We start from the raw sequence: 23986 nt of genomic DNA, 5'->3' as shown, positions 1-23986 counted from the left end.
GTTTTTCAAACCTATGCCATTAGAAATTTTTTTTGTCTAATTCAATCTTATTGAAAAGTGGGTGTTAAAATGAAACATTTTGATTTGAAATTTTTTGTTTTTTTCCCCATTTTTTTGTTCCATGTATTTTGAAGCTTTATTGTTAGATATCTACACATTTAGAATTTTTATGTCTTTCTGATCTGCCCATTCTGTGACTATGAAATTTCCATCTAAAATTCAAACTGTTGTCCCTCTGTATGCAATGTCCTTTTTCCTCTGGCTGGTTTTCAGAATTTTCTCTTTTATTTTGATACTAATTTAGTGTGACGTGCTTAGGTGTGACTCACTTTTTATCTTGCTTGGGGTTTAACTTTTTTTCTCTGATTGTTGGTACCTTTGTCAATTTAGAAAACTTTTGGCTATTGTATTTTCAAATATTTCAAACACTCACTTTCTCCTTTCCATCTGAAAAGCTGATTGCTTGTATGCTAAATCAAGACCACTTGATATTGTTCCATAGATTTCAGATGCTCATTCCTTTTATCATTCTCTCCTAGCCCCCTTTTGGGTTTCATTTTAGATAATTTCTGTTGACCTCTTCAAGTTTACTAATCTTTTCCTCAGATATATGTAGGTAAGCCCATTGTATGAGTTATTTTTTGATATGTTTTTCATGGCAAGCGTTTCAGCTTGTGTCATTTTTTTAAGGTTTCCATCTCTCATCTGAAATTTCTCATATTATTTGCTCATTGTTGTCCATTAGATTCTTTAACATATTTATAACAATTTTACAGTTCCTATTTGATATTTCTCATATTTAGGTCATTTGTAGATCTGCTTAAACTGAATATTTTAATCCTAATGAGACATCAGATTTCTCTTGCTTCTTCTCATATCTTGGGAGATCCTTGGGAGATTTCTTTTATCTTGACAGTATGTTTTCCACCTTTTTGTATTTCCAAATTTTATTTTTCTCTCTTGTACTTCCTTTGGCTTTCTGCTTTTTGAGATCTCTCTCTCTCCACTGTAGTGAAGGACTAGAGGGCCTTGGAGGGACTTACTCTCAGTTCTGTTGCTTCTCCGCCAGACTTTAGCAAGCCATAGATTTGTATTGTGTAATTCCCTGGGTACCTCAACAGGTGGAAGAAAGTGGAAGCTCTCTCTTGCTGTTCTGTTTTGCTCTCAATTTTCTTTGTATTACTTGTGTGTTCTGTGTACTCTGTTAAGGCTCATGGGGAAGAATTACTGGGTGGGAGCATACTCACTCTGTGGCAAGGACTCTGCAGGACTCCAGTCTGCATACCAACTTTGGCTGGTTTCTCCCATGCTGTGGCAGATTCCTACTCCTCTTGTGGAGGATTCCCTTTCTGCCACAGATGAAATCATCCCAGAATCTCTTCTCTCTTATAAAGGATAATTTTAATTTTTAAAAAATTTGTTTTATTTAAATTAACATAGTGTCAGATGTAGAGTTCAGTAATTCATCAGTTGCATATAATATCCAGTGTTCATTACATCATGTGCTCTCTTTAATGCCCATCACCCAGTTACCCCCACCCCTTCTCCTCAGCAACCCTCAGTCTGTTTCATATAGTTAAGTCTCTTACAGTTTGTCTCCCTCTCTGATTTTGTTTTATTTTTCCCTCCTTTCCCCATTGATCCTGTTTTCTTAAATTCCACATATGAGTGAAACTGCATAATTGTCTTTCTCTGATTGACTTATTTTGCTCAGCATAATACTTTCCAGTTCCATCCACAGCAATGTAAATCTATAAGATTTCATCTTTTCTGATGGCTGAGTAATATTGCATTGTGTGTGGTATAATCTCACATTTTGTTTATCCATTTCTCTGTTAATGGACATCTGGGTTCTTTCCATAGTTCGGCTATTGTGGATATTGCTGCTATAAACATTGGGATGCAAGTGCCCCTTTGGATCACTACATTTGTTTCTTTGGGGTAGATACCTAGTGGTGCAATTGCTGGGTCATAGGGTAGCTCTATTTTTAACTTTTTGAGGAACTTCATATTGTTTTCTAGGGTAGGTGTATCAGCTTGCATTCCCACCAATAGTGTAAGAAGGTTCTTCTTTCTCTGCATCCTCACAACATCTGTCATTTCCTGACTTGTTAATTTTAGTCATTCTGACTGATGTGAGATGGTATCTTGTTGTGGTTTTGATTTGTATTTCCCTGAGGCCAAGTGACGTGGGGCATTTTTTTTTATGTGTCTGTTGGCCATTTGTATGTCATCTTTGGAGAAATGTCTGTTCATGTCTTCTGCCCATTTCTTGACTGGGTTATTTGTTTTTTGGGTGTGGAGTTTGATAGGTTCATTATAGATTTTGGATACTAGCCTTTTATCTGATATGTCATTTGCAAAAATCTTCTCCTATTCCATAGGTAGCCTTTTAATTTTGTTGATAGTTTCCTTTGCTGTGAGAAGCTTTTTATCCTGATGTCCCAATAGCTCATTTTTGCTTTTGTTTTCCTTGCCTTTGGAGACGTGTCTAGAAAGAAGTTGCTGAAGCCAAGGTAGAATAGGTTGCTGCCTGTGTTCTTCTCTAGGATTTTGATGGATTCCTGTCTTACCTTTAGGTCTTTCATTCATTTTGAGTTTATCTTTGTGTATGGTGTAAGAAAGTGGTCCAGTTTCATTCTTCTGCATGTGGCTGTCCAATTTTCCCAACCCCATTTGTTGAAGAGACTCTCTTTTTTTCCATTGGTTATTCTTTCTTGCTTTGTTGAAGATTAGTTGACCATATGAGGATCTTCTTCTGGGTTCTCTCTTCTGATCCATTGACCTATCTGTTTTTGTGCCAGTACCATACTGTTTTTTGATTACAGCTTTGTAATAGAGCTTGAAGTCTGGAATTGTGATGCCACCAGCTTTGGTTTTCTTTTTCAACATTCTTCTGGTTACTTGGGGTCTTTTCTGGTTCCATACAAATTTTAGGATTATGTGTTGCAGCTCTGTGAAAAATTTTGATGGTATTTTGCTAGGGATTGCATTGAATGTAGATTGCTCTGGGTAGCATAAACATTTTATTAATATTTGTTCTTCTAATCCATGAGTGTGGAATGTTTTTCCATTTCTTTGTTTCATGAGTGTTCCATAGTTTTTGGAACAGTTTTGGGGGCAATTGTAAATAGGATTGACTCCTTATTTTCTCCTCCTTCTGTCTGTGTTATTGTATAGAAATGCAGCTGATTTCTTTGCATTGATTTTATATCCTGCCACACTGCTGAATTCCTGTATGAGATCTAGCAATTTTTGGGTGGAGTCTTTTGGGTTTTCCCACATAAAATATCGTCTTCTGTGAAGAGAGAGAGTTTGACTCCTCCTTTGCCAATTTGGATGTCTTTTATTATTTTTTTGTTGTCTGATTGCTGAGGGTAGGACTTGTAGTATTATGTTGAACAACCCTGGTGAGAGTGGATATCCCTGTCTTGTTCCTGATGTTAGGGGAAAAGCTCTCAGCTTTTCTGCATTGAGAATGATATTCATTGTAGGCTTTTTGTATATGGCTTTTAGGATATTGAGGTATATTCCCTCTATCCCTACATAGTGGAGAGTTTTAATCAAGAAAGGATGATATATTTTGTCAAATGCTTTTTCTGCATCAATTAAGAGGATCATATGGCTATTTTTGTTCTTTCTTTTTAAAAATATGGCTATTTTCAATAGAAATTATTGTAAGGCTAGTAAAAACTACTCCAACTGGGTATTACAATGAAAAAATTTAAACTTATAATGGGTAGGTATATGTTTTTATTTTTCTAATGTATTTAACTTCACTTCTTTTCTTTTTTTCTCTTTAGGAATCCTAAAACCAAAATATTAGAACGAAAACAGAAACATGGCTCACCATATTACATTTCTTTGGATAGTTTTGGTCCTGCTTCTTCAGAATTCTGTATTAGCTGAAGATGGGGAAATAAGATCAAGTAAGAACTATCAGCATTTTTGTTATCAGCAAATTGATTGTGGAAATCAAATTAGGGAATATCAAGCAATTCTTTTAAGGGCCTTACTCTTATTGTCTTTAATGCTAGAATTCCCTAAAATGAAATGAATTGCTACGTTATGTATTAACTGAGAATAAAAGCTTTTATCAGAAGTAATTTTGAGAAAATTCTGTGGTAATTGTTTGTTCTCTTTTACCCATCAGACTTTGGAATAAATGATCTGGTATTGAGTTTATGCTCAGCCATTTAGGGCTTAGTGATATAGAGATAAAGTACCTACCTCATAGGCTTATTAGGACCATCCTATGAGCTTCTCTCATAGAGATAATGAGATAATCCATGTAAACAGGATAATGTATGTTAATGGCTTAGCACAGTGACATCTCAGTAGATGGTGACTGTTATTCTAATTGCCTATAGAAGAGCTTACATTAGAGAAGGAGAGTTATATTGATTGCAGTTCTGCTACCCAGGCCATTATTTATAGATATCATGCCTCTTTTAAACAAGTTTGCTTATAATCATATTTTAAAACTCATAAACATTCTACTATAAATTAATGATGGATTCTATAGCACTTAAAATATATGGTTTAACAACTTGATTCAACTTGCATAAAATTTATTAATAAGAAATTTAATGTTTGTATAACACAGTTTAATCCACTCAAGGCCTATACAAAGTAGATATTCTTTTATTTTTTTTTGTATTTTTTTAATTGAAGTTCAATTTACCAACGGATAGTATATAGTGCTCATCCCGTAAGTGTCCCCCTCAGTGCCCATCACCCAGTCACCCCATCCCCTGCCCACCTCCCCTTCCACTACCCCTTGTTTGTTTCCCAGAGTTAGGAGTCTCTCATGTTTTGTCACCTTCTCTGATATTTCCCACTCATTTTCTCTCCTTTCCCCTTTAATCCCTTCCACTATTTTTTATATTCCCCGTATGAGTGGAACCATATAATGATTGTCCTTCTCCGATTGACTTACTTCACTCAGCATAATACCCTCCAGTTCCATCCATGTCGAAGCAAATTCATCGTTTCTAATGGCTGAGTAATAATCCATTGTGTGTGTGTGTGTGTGTGTGTGTGTTTGTGTATACACACACATATCACACACACATATATATGTATATATATATGTATATATATATACACACACACATATCACATCTTCTTTATCCATTCATCTTTTGATGGACAACAAGGCTCCTTCCACAGTTTGACTATTGTGGACATTGCTGCTATAAACATTGGGGTGCAGGTGTCTTGGCTTTTCACTGCATCTGTATCTTTGGAGTAAATACCCAGTAGTGCAATTGCTGGGTCATAGGGTAGCTCTATTTTTAACTCTTCGAGGAACCTCCACGCAGTATTCCAGAGTGGCTGTACCAGTTCACATTCCCACCAACCGTGCAAGAAGGTTCCCCTTTCTCCACATCCTCTCCACCATTTGTTGTTTCCTGTCTTGTTAATTTTCCACCATTCTCACTGGTGTGAGGTGGCATCTCATTGTGGTTTTGATTTGTATTCTACAATGGTGGAAATTAATACGTTGTAAGACATGATCAGCATGCACCCAGAACCAAGTATATATTCTTTTCTCTGTTTTTAGAATAGGGAAAGAGATTCACAAAATTCAAGGAACCTACCTAATACCATACAGCTGGTTAGAGCTGTAACTAGTATTTGAACTATGCTTTTGATCTTCAGTCTATTTTTTTTTCTGACACTGATGATTCATCTCTCTAAGGAGGAGGTCTTTTGGAGTGGTATTTTGTCTAATCTTTATAAATGGAAGTGCTTGCTTTTGTACCCATGCTCTTGGCTAACCTTGCAGTTATGAAATATATGGTCCATGGCTCTAGAAAGGGATAGGGAGGGCCAAGAATAACCCTGTACTAGTTTATAAACACTGAATCAAGTGACATACAAACACTGGCAGGTCTAGACAGTGAGTCTCATAGTATTGAGGAAGAACAACCCTGAAGAACTCTCCAAACATCACTTGTCTGTCCTTTTGTCTCTCCCACAAAAGCCCAACAAAAGCATATGTCTGTAATCCCAATCCAGCTTCCAAAAAACCCCAGAAGAACTGCATTCCCTTGGGTTAGAAAACTTTCCTCTGGGGCAGAATTCCATTTCTGCTGTCCCTGGCCTGAACTCTGACAGTGTTCACCATGGCAGAGGATGTTGGAATAATGTCCCTCATGCTTTTTTGGATTGCACCACTACCCTAAGGGTGACATCATAATCATGATTACATTTTTGAGATAAACCTATATTTTGGCAGTTAAAATTTTTCTTGGTAATCTCTGGACTACATGTTCAACAATAGTGTTTTATTTTGGCTGGTTACTGTAATAGGTGAGTTAACTTTAAAATTGAGGCATCTTCATGTGAGCCTTGTCATCCCAGATATGGAAGTAGACAAATATGAGGAAAAGAGTGGAAAGGAGAGGGAAAGAAAAAGAGAGAGATTGATTGATTTTACTTCTAAGCAAATGGAGAAATACAATGAAATACAAATACTAGTTGTCCCTGAACATTGTTTTTTCCCCGGGACTTTCCTTTGCAATTAAGATATCTTATTTGTGATGTCTACAGAAAATAAATCATTATATTGGGCATCTGATCACTAAAGCGTGTATATATATATATATATATATACTTTATATATATATAATATATATATGTATTTTATATATATAATGAAATAGGGTTGAAGGCATGCTGAATACTGTGGAAAAGGAAGTTAAGTTTTTTTTTTCTTTCCACAAATGCTTAGAACTTGTCTAGGTGTAACTTACACCAAAGATAGTTTTTTGTTCTCCAGTAGAACTCTAAGGTGTGCTGATCACATGTGTTTCCTGGTATCTTGAAACAACAGTCTATATATGTGTGGATAAAGAAATAGCTTTGTACTCATAACAAAGATTCACTTCACACAAGATTATTGGCTAAAGAGAGATCAGATTTTTAAACACTCATCTTGCATGTATTGCAAGAGTAGATTACATTGGTGACCTTGGATCACTAAACTTTTATCAACTATATCAAAGAATATGTATCTTTACTAGCTAGTTGAATCCAGATGTTGGCAAAAAAAAATTTTTGTTTTTAAATTTCTTCCTCCCATCACTAGTTTTATATTTTTGTAAATACCTCAGCTTTGCATTAAACTAACCATATTTCCTTGATAACTTAAAAGAATACTGTTAGTGTATAGCTGAAAATCATATACTTATTTATTTTTGTGTTTTCATTTATTCAATGGAGAGATGGAATTAAATGTTTCATTATGGTAATATCTGCCCCTACAAAGATCTGTCTGTTATATACAGTGTGTGTTTTTTTTCCCCCTACTTTTAAAGCTGAACCATTAATCTTTAAATTTAAAGACAAAAGATTTAAAAATGTTGACACAAATAATAGCTCTCATTTAGAGTTTTCTTGAGCTAGGCCATATATCTTATTTAATCTTCACAAAGCTCCTATGAATTGGTTATTTTTTCTTTTTAAAATTTCAGCTTTATTGAGGTATAATGGACATATAAAATTGTATTATATTTAATGTGTACCTCATGGTGATTTGATACACATGTATGTTGTGAAAGGATCCCCCCACATCAGGTTACTTAGAGATCATGCAGTTAAAAGCCTCCCATGTTTTGCTTTTCATACAACAAATATGCTCTGATGGTTTTCTTTTTCACTTAGGTTGTCGTACTGCTCCAACAGATTTAGTTTTCATCCTAGATGGCTCTTACAGTGTTGGTCCAGAAAACTTTGAAATAGTGAAAAAGTGGCTTGTCAATATCACAAAAAACTTTGACATAGGACCGAAGTTTATTCAGGTTGGAGTGGTCCAGTATAGTGACTACCCTGTATTGGAGATTCCTCTTGGAAGCCATGATTCAGGAAAGAATTTGGTGGCAGCAATGGAATCCATACATTACCTGGGCGGAAACACAAGGACTGGAAAGGCCATCCAGTTTGCACTTGATTACCTTTTTGCCAAGTCCTCACGGTTTCTGACTAAGATAGCAGTAGTACTTACAGATGGTAAATCCCAAGATGAAGTTAAAGATGCAGCAGAAGCAGCAAGAGATAGTAAAATAACATTATTTGCTATTGGCGTTGGTTCAGAAACAGAAGATGCAGAACTTAGAGCTATTGCCAATAAGCCTTCATCTACTTACGTGTTTTATGTGGAAGACTATATTGCAATATCCAAAATAAGGGAGGTGATGAAGCAGAAACTTTGTGAAGGTAAGCTTTAATAGAATTTGGAAATTAATAATTAAAATTTCTAACATATTGTTATAACCTGCTTATTTATACCAGTGCATTTATATTTCATGTCAAATTATTATGTTAGAATTGAGGTGGACATGTGTTTTTGTGTTTAATTTATTCTGGATAAATTTTGCTTTTAGAAATAATTACTTAAAAAATCTATGGTTGGAAAGTACCATACTTTTACTGTTGCTTTTTCTTTTCATTTACAGCATGTCTAATTGTGGAGATAAAAGAAAATGCACACAAAAAATAAGAGTATATCTAAGTCACATATGATCATTATTCTTGTTAATGAGTTTTTCTTCTTCATCCCAGTCTTTTTTAAATTTCTGTGTGTCTGAGAGCTTATTCCTGTGCCTAAATAAGGATAAGATTATATAAATAATTTCATACTATTGTATATTCTATTATTTTATGTAAAATTTCATCCTCTATTAACGTGATAGCAGACAACTTCAGTCTCCCACAATAATTTAATAATTTCCTTTTTTTGTATGCTCTTCTTTTTAAAAAATATTTTCACCTATATTCTAGTTAGATAACATAGTGTAGTATTAGTTTCAGGAGTAGAATTTAGTGATTCATCACTTACACATATCATCTAGTGCTCATCACAAGCACCTTCTTAATATCCATCACCCATTTAGCCCATCCACCACCCATCTTCCCTCCATCAACCCTCAATTTGGTCTCTCTAGTTGAGTCTGTTTTAAGGGTTGCCTCTTTTTTCCCCTATGTTCATCTGTTTTGTTTCTTAAATTCCACATTTGAGTGAAGTCCTATGGTATTTGTCTTTTTCTGACTTATTTCACTTAGCATAATACACTATAGCTCCATCCATGCTATTGTAAATGGTAAGATTTCATTCTTTTTGATGACTGAGTAATAAATATGTATATATGCACATATATACATCCCACATCTTCTCTATCCATTCTTCAGTGGAAGTATTTAGTTCATTTCTAAGTTTTTCTACTATAAATAATAATATTCATATATAGAATTCTGAATGGGAATATCTCATTTCCTTCAAAAAGAAAGATCAAATTACTAACATTGTTAAAGCTCTGGAAAACTGTTAAAAATTGCACTTGAGAGAGATTAAGTTACTACCATCAGTAAGAGAACATTAAAAAATCTAATACTTACTAGTCAATTATTTTTATATCATTCCATGAAATCTAACTTTGTGTTTATAAGTCCATGGTCTGGAGAAGCTCCAGTTTTTGGTATATACTGATCCTGTTAGCAGATGGATATGCTTATGTTCATGTTATTTTGGGGGAGTGTAATTTGTTTGTAATATTATAGGCATTTAATATATAATATACCTAAAAAGTAATATTAATGTAAAATGGAAAAAAGTTTTTTTCCAAAAGCTTCAAAAATAGGCTGATTCACATTTGATAGAAACATTTCTAAGTGATTGTGGTCTAGAAAACAAATTTATTTCTCTATTTTCTTTATCTTTGTTTTGGGCTATACTACAGAAAAACATTTAAGATTATTTTGGTTATTTAAGAGGTGATAGAAATTTAAAAAAATTAAAAAAAAGGTGATAGAAATTAAGCATTTTCTTTAATCAAACTTTTAAAAAGGTACTATAGCAAGTAGAAATAGTCATCACAGTTATGTTTTTATGGCTCTAACAGTAAGACTGTGTTGACCTTTGTCATTTGAACAGAACAGAGGAATTTATATTTGTTTCCCAGTTTTATTGAAAAATAATTGACATACATAGATTTTTAAATACTTTGTAAGAATTCTTTGGTTTTGTCGTTAGAATTCTTGGGTTTGAAGCTAGGTATATTTCATTATTAAAGCAGACTTTTCATGGTGATATTTACTTACCATTCTTTTAAATCCTAAAATATAAATTTGATTAAGTATGTCTGGGCAGTACTTGCTGTAGAGACATTCTGTAGATATGTATTTTGATAAATGCATTCTATTTAAAAAATTCTAATTACACATGGAAGAGTAGCTGTGCTTAAAAGGAGTAAAATATTCTTTTAGCAAAAATGTCCAGTCTGTAAGAGAAAAATTAAATTTGTAATCTTGCCAAATATTTCTTCATGCACACTCAAAGAAAGAATGTAAGTAATGTCTGTGTCTACTCAGTTCACAAACATGCTGTACAATAGCCATCTTTTAAAACATAGTTTTTGAAATTGTTCTTGGAATATAAGGGCTTTTTTCCCTCAACTTTTTAAAAACTATTAGATTATTATTAATGCATTATTGTATGGCAGAAGCGTCAAATCACGTAATTTGTTTCTGCACTTTTGACGAATTTTTTTTTTTTGACAAATGGTTCAGTTCTACCTTGAGGTGCTTATTATATAGGATTACCATTTCCTAATACTGTTCACTTTTATACTCTTGCTGTGAATGACCCACAGTGAAGAAAATATTATTTACTTCTTTGGTCTCACATGGATTATTTCATCTTCATAGATCTACCATTTCCTTAAAGGTGTATTCTTCAACAAGTTCCTTATTTTAGAATGATCTTTTTGTAATGGACAATTATTTCTTTATCTGATAAATAATGTCTTTGAGAGTTTAATTTTTTTCAATTCTTTTTTAAATGTAAAGAACATATGAGATCTAACTTCCTAAAAATTTTAAGTGTATAGAACAGTATTGCTAACTACAAGCACAGTGTTGTACTGTAGATATCTAGAACTGCTTCATGTTGCATAACAGAAACTTTGTGCCCATTGACTAGCTACTTCCCATTTCCTTCTCCCTCCCATTCTGGCAGTCACCATTCTACTTTATGTTGCTATGAATTTTGACTACTTTAGGTATTTCATAAGGGTGGAATCATGCAGTATTTGTCCTTCTGTGACTGACCATTGGGATTTTGATAGAGATTGCATTGAATCACTTTGGTGTTAGGCAAATTTTTGTATTATTAAGTTTTTCAGTCCATGAACATGAGATGTTTCTACTTCTTGGTGATTTCTCTAGTTTCTTTTAGCAATCTTTTGTAGTTTTCAGCGTTCAAGTCTTACCTCCCTGGTTTATTCCTTAGTATTTTATTACTTTTGATGCTCTGGCTAGTACTTCCAATATTATCTTGAATAGAAGTGGCAAGAGTGGGCATCCTTATCTTGTTCCTGATCTTAAAGGAAGAGCTTTTGGTTTTTCATTATTGATTGTGATGTTAACTGTGGGCTATTCATATATAACCTTTAATTATGTTGAGGCAAATTCCTTCTTTTCTTAATTTGGTGTTTTTATCATGAAAGAATGTTAAATTTTGTCAAAATTTTTCTCTGCATATATTGAGATGATCCTGTGACTTTTATCCTTTATTCTGTTAATGAGATGTATCACATTGATTAATTTTATAGGTTAAACTGTCTTTGCATCTCATGGATAAATCCCACTTCGCCATGATGCATGCTTTTTTTGGATCCTTTTTATATTGCTGTTGAATTCAATTTGTTAGTATTTTGTGGAGGATTTTTGCATCTATATTTTTTAAAAATATTTTATTTATTTATTCATGAGAGACACAGAGAGAGAGAGGCAGAAACACAGGCAGAGGGAGAAGCAGGCTCCTCACAGGAAGCCAGTTGTGGGACTTGATCCCCAGACTGGGATCACACCCTGAGCCAAAGGCAGACACTCAACTGCTGAGCCACCCAGGCGTCCCTTTGCATCTATATTTATCAGGAATATGGTAGTTTTCTTTTCCTGTAGTGTTTTTTCTGGCTTTTGTTAGGGAAGTGTTGGCCTTATAAAAAGAATTTGGAAGTATTCCCTCCTCTTCAGTTTTTTTGTAACAATTTGAGGATTGACATTAATTCTTTAAGTGTTTGGTAGAATTTGCCAGTGAATACACCTGGTCCTGGGTTTTTCTTTTTTGGGAAGTTTTTAATTACTGATTCAGTATCCTTATCAGTTACACATCTGTTTAGATTTTCTATTTCTTCATGATTCAGTTTTAGTAGGTTGTATAGTTTAGAAATTTATGCATTTCTTCTAAGTTCTGAAAATTGTCATTACATGAATATTATAGTCTCTTAAGATCCTTTTATTTCTGAGATATTAGTTGTAATGTCTCCTCTTTCATTCCTAGTTTTATTTATTTGAATCTTCTTTTTTTTCTTAGTTAATCTAGCTAAAGTTATGTCAGTTTTGTTGATCTTTAAAAAAAATCAGCTCTTTCTTTGATTTTTTTGTTTTATTCTTTCATTTATTTCTGTTCTAATCTTAAATATCTTAAAGATGATTAAAATTTCAATTTTTTTCTTGCTCTTGTTAATTTTGGGCTCAATTCTTTCCCAATTTTTTAAAAGATTTATTCATTTGAGAGAGAGTGCGAGCACAAGACAGGGGAGCAGCAGAGAGGGAGAAGCAGACTTCCTGCTGAGCAGGGAGCCCAATATGGGGCTCCATCCCAGGACCCTGAGATCATGACCTGAGCTGAAGGCAATTGCTTAACCCATTGAGCCACCCAGGTGTTCCTTTTTTTCTAGTTTTTCTTTTTTAAATGAATAATGTTAGATTGTTTGAGATCTTTATTCCTTTTTAATGTAGATTTGTATTGCTATAAATTTTCTTCTTAGTACTGTTTTTGCCACATTCCATAAATTTTGTAATGCTGTGTTTTAGTTTTTGTCTCAAGATATTTTCTAATTTCTCTTTTGATTTCTTTTTTGAGTCAGTGGTTGTTCAAGAGCACATTGTTTAATTTCCACATACTTGTGAATTTTCCACTTTTCCTTCTACCCTTAATTTCTAGTTTCATTATGTCATGGTTTGAAGATATATTTGGTATGACTTCAGTCTTCTTAACTTTGTTAAGATGTATTTTTTGAAGTAGCATGTGATCTATCCTAGTGAATGTTTCATTTGCACTTAAGAAGAATGTGTATTCTGCTGTGTTGTAGAATGTTCTGCATTGTCTGTTAGCTCCATTTGGTCCATACTGTTGTTCAAGTTCTGTGTTCCCTTTTTGGTCTTCTGTCTGGATGTTCTATTCATTATAGGAAATAGAATATTGAAGTCTCTTATTATTGTATCTTCTGTTTCTGTGTCTGCTATTTCTCCGTTCACTTCTGTCAGTGTTTGCTTCATGTTTTTGAGTGCCATGATGTTGGGTTCATGTATATTTAAAATTATGTCTTGCTGGTGAATTGACCCCTTTACCATCATATTATGTCCTTCTTTGTCATAGTTGAGTTTTGACTTAGTCTATTTTGTCTAAGTATTGCCACCTTTGCTCTGTTTTGGTTACCATTTGCACAGTGTCTTATTCCACCTCCTTACTTTTAGCCTATGTGTGTCTGTAATCCTAAAGTATATGTCTTATAGACAGTATGTAGTTGGATCTTGTTTTTTTTTCTTTTGTCTATTTAACCACTCTGTGTCTTTTTATTTGGGAGTTTAATCCATTTACATCTTAAATAGCAATAGGGAAGACTTTAATATCACTGTTTTGTTCCTTGTTTTCAGCCTGCCTTATGCCTTTTTTACTCCCTCTTGCTGTCTTCCTTTGTGCCTCATTCACTTTTTTTTTGTAGTGACATGTTTTGATATTTTTCTCATTTTCTTTTGTGTATTTTGTATAGGTATTTCCTTTGTGGTGACTATAAAGGTTTCATAAAGCATCATATAGTTATATCAGTCTATTTTAAGCTGATAACTCATTTTCATCAGATACAAATACTCTATATTTTTGCTTCTCCCTGCCCTCACACTTTACTATTGATGTTACAAATTACATCATCTTATGTTCAATATTCATTGGTATATTTTTACAGTTATAGTTACTGTTTATATGTTTTTTAACTTCTATATCAGAATTAAAAGTGATTTATATACCACTGTTACAATATTATAGTATTCTGAATTTGTATGTTTAACCGGTGAGGTTTTTTTTTTTAAGATTTGTTTTTTATCTTAGATTAAGAATGTGAGAGAGCAGGCACACACAGGGGGCGGGGGCAGAGGGAGAGGGAGAGAGAATCTTAAGCAGACTCCATGTCTAATATGGAGCCCAAGTTAGTGCTCCATCTCAAAACGCTTAGCTCATGACCTGAGTTGAAATCAGAAGTCAGATGCCTAACTGACTGCGTTACCCGTGTCCATAACCACAGTGTCTTATAGTTTGCAATGCTTTTGTGTTGTTGTTTAATGTTCTTTAATTTCAACTTAATGGACTTCCTCTGTATTTCTTATAAGGCAGGATGATGAACTCCCTCAGCCTTTTTTAATCTGGGAAAGTGTTTTTTTTTTTTTCTCTTTCATTTTTGAAGAATATTTCTGCCAGTTATAGTTTTTAAATTTTTTTCAAAACATCTTATTTATTTATTTGATTGAGAGAGCACAAGCAGGGGGAGCAGCAAGCAGAGGGAGCAAAAGAAGTAGGTTCTCTATTGAAGAAGGAGCTTGATGTGGAGCTTGATCCCAAGACCCTGGGATCATGATCTGAGCCTAAGGCAGACACTTAACCAACTGAGCCACCCTGGTGCCCCATCAATGGCAGTTTTTTCTCTCAGCTAGCACTTTGAGTAGATCATCCCATTCTCTTGTGGCCTGCAAGGTTTCTACTGAGAAATCTGCCAATAATCATATGGTGGGTGCCAGTAGTAAATAATGAGCTGCTTTTCTCTTGCTGCTTTCAAAATTCTTTTTTTTTTTTTTTGACAATTTGATTATAATCTCTTGATGTGGATTTCTTTTGATTATTTAATCTGGTTGTACATAACCTTTCCTGGACTTGAGAAGTTTTTAGTTATTACTTTAACTAAACTCTGTCTTTTTCTCTCCTGAAACTCCCATGATATGCATATTGGTGTACTTCATGGTGTCTCATAAGTCATTTAGGTTTTATTCAATCTTTCTCATCTTTTAAATTTTTATTTATCTGCCTAGATATTTTCAAATAACCTTTAAGTTTGCTGATTCTTTATTGTGCTTGATTGAGTCTGATTTGTAACCCCATCAGTCCTTTATTTTTTTTTGCAGTTCAGTTATTGTGTTCTTCAGCTCCAAAATTTCTTTTTGGTTCTCCTTTCTATTTTATTGGTATCCTCATATTGTTTATACCACTGTTTCTTAAGCTCATAGGGCATCTTTATTATGGTTGTTTTGAATTCTTTTTTCAAATAATAAACCTTTCCTTAGGGTTAGTATCTGGAGAGTTATTCTGTTCTTTGGATCATGTTTCCCTGTTACTTTGTGTATTTTACAGCTTTGTTTTGGGAGCCACATGTTTGAAAAATTTACCTCTCTCCTTCTTTACCAATTGGCTTTATACAGGGAAATCCCTTATTAACTAGTTCATCTAGTGATTCTTGGGGGCTTTGAAGCCTTTTTATGGAAGGATATAATTTCTCCGGATCTGAGTGAGCAATTTCTTAATTAGAGAGGTTTGCTTCCCCTCCCCGCCCCACCCCAACCCCAGGAGCTCATAATCTTTTATTCCCTTTAGTATCTGTCTGTAGCTTCTTAAGGTCTCTAGTTTTATAGCTATAAGCTTCCCCACCTTGTTCTCAGTGGGCATTAGGCATCCAAAGTATTCTGGTTCCCTGTTAATATCCTTAGGCAGGATCAATATTATTCCCTCAGACAGCCCTTGGGAAAGCTAGAATGCTGGATAAAAGCTACACTCTTTTCTCTTCCTCCAGAGGGAGAAGGCTCAAGTTGTGTGTCTTCTCTTTATCAGGCTGAGCCACAACAAGCTCCTTCCCCTTAACCCCATGACTCTGTTTGTTCTCAGCAGTTCCTAGGAATCCAAATGATTGCGGTTCTTTCAGTGCTCTAAATGAGGTGGGACTGAAACCAGTCTCTTGAACAGCCCTGTGGTTACATGCTCCACTCTTCTTTTTCCCACTCAAGTGCATTCTCTATCACAAGCTAGGGTGTTCTCTCTTGGCACTTTACAGGCATGGAGGAGGGAATGATGTGAGTAAAATAAAATTATTAATATTACTTGTTTCAGTGATGCTGTTCTTGGCTTTGTGGTCACCTTGGATACTTCAACTTCCTAACCTAAATCTGGAATTTCCATAAATGTATTTTGATCCATATGTTATTGTTAAATCAGTGTTTTGGTGGGAGAATGTGGGCTATGACTTCTATTCTGCCATCTTGCTGATATTATTCTTCTGTTTCTTTTTTGAGTAAATCAGGAATGGGCTTGATGCAACAAAGAGGAGAGAAAGGAAGAGAAAGAAATTTCCCTCTGTGCCCTAGAAGTTACCATCCTTAGGTGTCTTTAAGGGCTTCCAGCAGCCTGTGGCTTGAATTACTGGGTTTTAGGACCCATATTTTAATTCAGGTATGTTGAGCTTGCTTATGCATAGGTGCAGGTAAAGAGCAGGCTCTGGAAAACTGCCTGTATATTTTTACTGTTTTCTACCATCTTGACTTTTGGAGGAAGCAGGAGATTTATCTGTTTTTTAAAATAGTATATGATGTTGACTTGCTCAAATGGGGCCAGAGGCTAGAGGTCACAAGGCAATTAGCTATGCATCCTCAGCCTTATCTTATTTGAGAGAGAGAGAGAAAGAGAGAGAGAGAGAGACTGAGAGAGACTGCTGCTTGAGTGGAACTTTGGTATCTTTCATTACATTAAACTTTGAGGCTTTTTTCCTTTCAATGCTTTCTACAGTGATGCACTTTAACTTAGAATGATGTTTAGGACTTTTCCTGAGTTTCTTCTCATCAAAAAACCACTTATACTTTGTATACTATTCTTGTTTAAAGATGGCTGGATAATTTGGTTATCTAATTCAAACTTTACTATGCTTCATAATAGTGACCCAGTGCTTTACCCTAACCTACTCATATAATTCTATCTGTATTTCATTAAAGTCACAAAGGGTTGGGGTACACATATCAGCAATCATGGCCAGGACAACTGAGATGTTTTTGGAGATGGCCAGTGTTTTAGCTTCCATGATTTCATAACATATATGTGGTTAACTTTTCTGTCCTCCTATAAAGCTTATTTTTTCCATTCTTGCCTTTATTGTTGGTACACGTATATATGAATTTCCCCACTGAGGTGGGGCAGAGGGAAATGAGAAATGAAAGTATGGTAAAGTTTGGTAGATAGGATTGGATTGAGTAGAGTATTCTATAAAATGTCATCAAACATTCAGGACAATCACTTTATAATCTATCTGTAGATTAAAAGGTTTTGAATCTAATCTGAATTGAAGGCAATTTATATTGTCAGGGACTTGTAGTATATCTAAAAATATTAATTTTCCACCTAATTAGGCTACAGCTATGTTCCCTTCAAACACAATATGCTTTATTTTATGTGAAAAGTAATATATGAGTATTCATGGGAAAAATAGAATTATTATGGCATAATTTAGAAAATATACAAATTACAGCATATAGATGTTGCTGTCAGTGTTTATGATTAAATCTAGATGCAGTTGTATGAGTTAATTATGTCTAGGAAAGGAACAAACAAAATATTTGGAATAATTTTTGTTAAGAGTGTTTAAAGCTTGTATGCGTAGCCCAACCCTCCTCTTTTTTCTTTCTCTGAAATATTGTGTATAATATCTATCACCTAATTACATATTTTCATAACACCTCCCTCCTTTTCAAGTGGCAACAGACATGATAGTAGAGGTGAAAATTGGTACAACCTCTTGGGAAAAAATTTTTGGCACTATCTACTAGGGCAAAGTATACAGATTCCCTATGAAACAGCAGTTCTACGCTCAGATAGTTGACCATGAGAAATAAGTTCATATGTTTACCAAAAGACATATGCAAGATTGTCTATGGCAAGTTTATTAAAAATAGTCAAAACTGCATACAACTCCAATGACTGCTCACATAAAATGGACAAATACGTCATAACATAATTTGAATAGTGGAATAGTACCTAGCAACAGAAAAGAACAAGCCACTGTTATTTACAACAGCATGGATGATACCCCAGATATTATGTTGAGCAAGAAGAGTCAAGTAAAAGAACATACTGTATGGTTCATTTATATTAAGTTTAAGAATACACAAATCAGTGATAACAGAAATCATAACAGTGGTGGCCTCTGGTGGTAGTGGTTATTGTCTGGGAAGGATCATGAGGTAACTTTCTGAGGTGTTAGATGTGTTCTTTATCTTGTCTGGGTGCTAACTTATAAACCTATAAATATGTGCCAGTTGATGTGCACTTGAAATTAGGGCATTTTGTTGAAGGTAGGTTGTACCTTCATAAAAATGTTTTAAAAGACTCAGCAAAGACCTGTTAAAGTGAAGCACTATCTCCTGATTCTTTTTCCTAATAAACCCAAGGCTACATAATGATAAGGAGGCCCAGCCCAGTCTCTGGAGTCAGACCAGGATCCAGGTTTGATTCTTGATTTTGTCAACATCACTTTCTTGAAGTGTGTGATCTTGGGCTAAGTGACTGACTCCAACTTTAGTGATATAAATCACATTTTATGAAAGTTAATATCAGTGTGCTGGAGTAACGTCAAGGACAGGAACATGTTAAGATGCTTGGACATCTGGTTAAAGAAAATATATAGTTTGTATGTTAAAATGATACACAACTGTAATACCTGACAAAAGGTCTGTGAAATAAAAAATGTAAAAAGGGGTGAAGAATGAGGTACAGGAATTACACACATGCTATTATCTGCATATGTATAAAGGCAAAACATGTTACCTTTTCTCCATTTGTAGTACTTGAGCAGGAATAACAAAAAAAAATTCATTACATAATCAATGCTTTTAAAATGAAAAATGGCAAAACCAGATGAGTCATTTTTGTGATTATATAAGCCTTTAGAATTATATTTTCCTTAACTATTCCTTAGGCCAAAGATGATAGTTATTTCTTATATTTTTTCTTATTGTTAAAAAAACAAAATATTCTGTGATCAGTGAGGCAACTGAATGTTGCAAAAGACTGTGATGTTTCTGATTTGTGGACAAGTTGTACTCATTAGTAATAGGAGTCTCTTGTTCCCATTGACATCTGCTCTTACTGGGTCCCATTGTCAGCCATGCATTTGGCAGACATCTTCCTCAGATGAAGGACTGTTAACTCTAAATCAATCTAGATTTCAAGACAGTGCTGGTAAAGGAAGATGAGCTTATTCAGTCTGTAATGAGAAAAGGAATTGGGTGAAATTGGGGCTACCTTCTTGTTATTTAATCTTTGGTAAGAGGATCTCTGTTTCCATAATTTACTTTGGTTTTGCTATATTATTGTATTTTCAGTATGATGAAGTCTAAGTAATCACAACCTTGGTACTAAATTGAAACAAGGGTGACTGTTCCTTCTTTTGATGAACTTGTACATTACATTAAACTACATGATATAATAGAACTTCAGAAAGGCAGATATATTAAAATGCCACTGAACACCATTGAGGGGTGTATATCAGTTGGACATACACTTGTGTTTGCCTTATCATTAAAATGAAGTTCAGTCCAGGGAAAGTCTGAGGAAGTTGGCTTGCACAGATCTGCACCAGGGACCCTCTCTACACAACTCTGTTTTATTGGACTATTAGGTCTGGATCAATAAAATTACTTTTGGTTTCTGACCACAGATCTCCTTGATAAAATTCCCTTGTTGTGAATAAAATATGTGATTTCTGGAGAGGAGTGACCTATGAACAATGTGGCAATGTGGAATTGGATTAAATAGGCATTTAAAAAGTAGGTAGATGTGTTCTGGAATAGTGTGTTCATTAGTGTTCCTGTGATGTTAACTTAGAGCTAGAAAGATGTAGTTTCTAATTTGGTTGGTCTAGTTAGACTAAAGATTTATACAGTTTTTGTGTCCATGTCCATGGCAGAATTTTAAGTAAAACACCTTTTATGACCTTGGTAATACTGGATTACTTATATTACTAAACCCTGAGATTTAATAGAAAAATGAATATTTTTTCTGGTTTCTATGGATGACTCAAAAACTTTTTAAAATCTTGAATATAGTTGACATACAATGTTACATTAGTTTCAGGTGCACAACATAGTAATTCAACAAGTTTGTATGTTATGCTGTGTTCACCACAAGTGTATGTATCATCTGCCATCATGATACTATTAAAATATCATTAACTTTATATTCTTCTCCCCTTCACTTATATTGCCCACCTCCTCACCTCCCTCTCCTCTGGCAATCATCAATTTGTCCTTTGAATTTGCAGATTTATTAATTTGTTTTTCATTTTTTTTTCGGATTACACATGTGAGTGAAATAATATGGCATTTATCTTTCTATGTCTGACTTAGTTCACTTAGCACATACCTTTTGGGTCTGTCTATATTGTTACAAATGGCATGATCACATCCTTTTTTTTTTTTTTTTAAAGATTTTATTTATTTATTCATGAGAGACAGAGAGAGAGAGAGAGGCAAAGACACAGGCAGAGGGAGAAGCAGGCTCCATGCAGAAAGCCCGACATGGGACTCGATCCAGGGGCTCCAGGATCACGCCCTGGGCGGAAGGCGGCACTAAACCGCTGAGCCACTCGGGCCACCCGATAACATCCTTTTTTTTTTTTTTTTTAAATCTCATACACAATTCCATCGTTTATGTATGTGTATACCTGTTTATCTGTATGTGTATACCTGTTTATCAGTGGACATTTAGGTTGCTTCCATATACTGGTTATTATAAACAATGCTGCAACAAAAATAGAGGTGTATATATTTTTTTGAAGTACGTATTTGGTTTTTTTGGATAACTAGTAGTGCAATTATTGGATCATATAGCATTTTTATTTTTAATTTTTTGAGGAACCTCCATACTGTTTTCCACAGTGGCTGCACCAATTTACATTCATACAGGCAGTGCACAATGGTTCATTTTTCTCTACAACCTTGGCAACACTTGTTTTTTCTTGTCTTTTTTATTTTAGCCATTCTGACAGATGTAAGGTGATATCTCATTGTGGTTTTGATTTGTTTCTCCCTGATGATTAGTGATACTGAACGTCTTTTCATGTGTCTATGTTTTCTTTGGAGAAATGTCTATTCGTGTTTTCTGTCTTCTTTTAAATTGGATTTTTTTTTTTTTTTGGTATTGAGTTTTAAGTTCTTTATATATTTTGGATATTAGGCTCTTTTACTGTTTGTATCATTTGCAAATATCTTTTCAATTCTAAAATAAATTCAAAGTGGATTAAAGACCTAAGTGTGAAACTTGAAACCATAAAAATCCTAGAAGAGAACATAGACAGTGGTATTTTAGCCATAGCAACATTTTTCTAGATATTACTTATCTGTTTCCAAAGGCAAGGGAAACAAAAACAAAAATAAATCACCCAAACTGAAAAGCAGATATTACTGGCCCTCAGTGTTTAAAATAGAGTAATCTTTGCTCATCCCAGGAAGCATTCCTATCCTGAATACTCTATCCATACTGGAGTAAAATGAAATTAAAACTGTGTAGTTGGTGTAGAAATAATCATTTGTGAATTTAGGTCTTCTGTTTTGCTTACCCTTCCTCCTGAATGCATGCCTTTAAAATAAATTGGTTTATTTAGATACTCTAATTACCTGTTTTAGGTGTTATAACAAGCTCCCAACTGAGTCTCTCTTAGCATTTGATTTTCCTAGTATTAAAATTATAATTTCCAAGTTTCAGTTTTTATTTCCAGTTTCCATACTTCTGTCTGGATGTGGTTTGTATACTTAAACATATATTTCATATATTTATTTTTTCTATGCAGTGGGTAAATTAACTATTTACCTCTGTTTCCCCTCAAGTTTATATAGAAATTGGTTGAAAAGTAGCATTTTATGTATGGAAACTTCTTTTACCTGTTTCCTAAAACTAGGTATATACAAACATAAAAACTGTTTTTGAACATTTTAACTACACTTTTTTCACTTCCCATGTGCTATTGGGAAGAAAAATTACCTTCAAGAAAACATAATTATTTAAATCCATACTTCTTCATGAGATGTGTTAGGTAGTAATGAAAATGTGGCTGTCTTATACATTCTTGATTTCACAAGTGGTGCCATACTGTTTCCCCATAAAATTTTGGGTATTACAAGATGGTGTAAAAGACTGTTATAGCAAAAGGATGAACACAAGACTTGCTTTGTCCCCTGCACTTGCATGCCGTTTTGCAGTTACAAAGCACTTTCACATACATCATCACATTTGATCTTCAGACAAACTCTGTGAAGGAGATCATTATTCTCACTTCACAGATGAGAATCCAAAATTTTGGGAGACGTTGAGAGGCTTAAGTCTAAACCTAATTTTCTTAAGCCTGAGATCTTCACCCAACATCTTATAACTTCTTAGTTAAAAAGCAAATCAAAGCAGCAATTCAAACCTGAATATTTTTATGATGTAAAGTTTAACATGTTTTCTTTTCAGCTAATTTTTTTTTTTGCAGTTTTAAATCAAAAGTATCTGATTTGAGGCTTCATATATTCTGCATACCTCCACTCACTGCCACTCTGTCAAAAAAGAAACCCTGCGTCACGACAGAAAAGATTTAGTTTTATTAATTGCTTTATGATTTAAACTGTAATATAGTGCTATTAGGATCACTTACACCCTGCTTCTCTTATTTTCATGTGAAGAAACTTCAGCAAGGCTAACTCTTCTGATCTCTTTCCTAACCTTTTATAGTTCCTTACCACTGAATGAGAAGATCAATTTTCAATAAATGAGTTTGATAAAAAGTAGTTGGTCATGTTTATCAAAGAGTCTTTAACTTTCTTCTCCTTGGATCAGTGTATCTGTGGAGCTAGTGTGTTCTGGTTTCCTCTCGAACATATGTGAGCTTAGTGGGCAGGCCCTGCTTCTAAGGTGGGTTAGGGAATAGTCAGCTTTCTGCTGCTGGAATGGTGTGAGGGGATTCTTTATGGTGTGCAGTGTCATGAAATTCCCTAAATCACATATCTAACCAACATCTACTTGCCTCATTCCTGTATCTCCTCATCATTTAGTAACAAGCTTACCAGAGGAAGAAGGACATAATTTATTGGATCACTTCAAAATTTAAGACCTGAAGAAAAAATTTTAATTATATCAGACCTTTATTTTATTTCTAATATTCTGTGGTATAAATTATGACTATACATGTTGGGCTAATAAAATCCATCTCATTACTTTTTATTGAATTATAAATATGATGCTTTTCCTTCTTAATGTTGTATAAGAGAGTGATTATCTTAAAGAAGGTTAGTGGAGTTTGTTCTTTTTTTATTTTGTTAGCTGCTCTATAAAATATAAGCAGTCATGCTCAATGTTTATTTTATATGAGGGCCTTGGAAGAATCTGAAAATATCGCAACATTTCTGCAATTTAACAGCTTAATAGCATTTCAACCATATAAAATTTTCCACATAATTTCAGGTATTAGTTTCCCAGCAAGTTAAAAGCATACCATATTTTTAGAATTTATATAGATGACTGTATAATACAAATCTTAACAATTCTTCTTAAGGAAATAGTCTTTATTTATAAATATGAAAATATGATTAATATGATATAATTAATCATAGATAATAGGGCCATTTTGAGAACTTTCATGAACAGAAAAGACCTACAGTTTTTTCCCAGAGTAAATAGAACCAATGATGTTTGAACTGTAGAATTTTCAACTGCTAAAACTGGAGAGGATATCAAGAATAAGAAATTTTTTTTTTACCCCTCAAATGCTGGGAATTCAAGAAAGAAATCTTAGATTTCATCTCTTAGATCCAAGAAATTTAGGAGTTATGCAAAGTCATGTGACTAATTAATAGCAACTAT

At 34.0% G+C, this 23986-nt stretch overlaps 1 protein-coding gene across 1 annotated transcript in view; it reads left to right on the top strand.

Annotated features, from left to right (window-relative positions):
• COL21A1 (collagen type XXI alpha 1 chain) overlaps positions 1 to 23986 on the top strand; it is a 240435-nt gene that overhangs the window by 120441 nt on the left and 96008 nt on the right. Inside the window, exons 7-8 of the mRNA XM_049092201.1 lie at positions 3804 to 3929; positions 7672 to 8223. Of these exons, the coding sequence (XP_048948158.1) occupies positions 3842 to 3929; positions 7672 to 8223 (640 nt within the window). The 5' untranslated portion in view covers positions 3804 to 3841. The remainder of the gene's footprint in view (positions 1 to 3803; positions 3930 to 7671; positions 8224 to 23986) is intronic.

This window comes from Canis lupus, chromosome 12 (genome assembly GCF_003254725.2).
Source record: "Canis lupus dingo isolate Sandy chromosome 12, ASM325472v2, whole genome shotgun sequence".
Taxonomy (NCBI): domain Eukaryota; kingdom Metazoa; phylum Chordata; class Mammalia; order Carnivora; family Canidae; genus Canis; species Canis lupus.
This window is presented reverse-complemented; position numbering and strand designations above follow the sequence as displayed.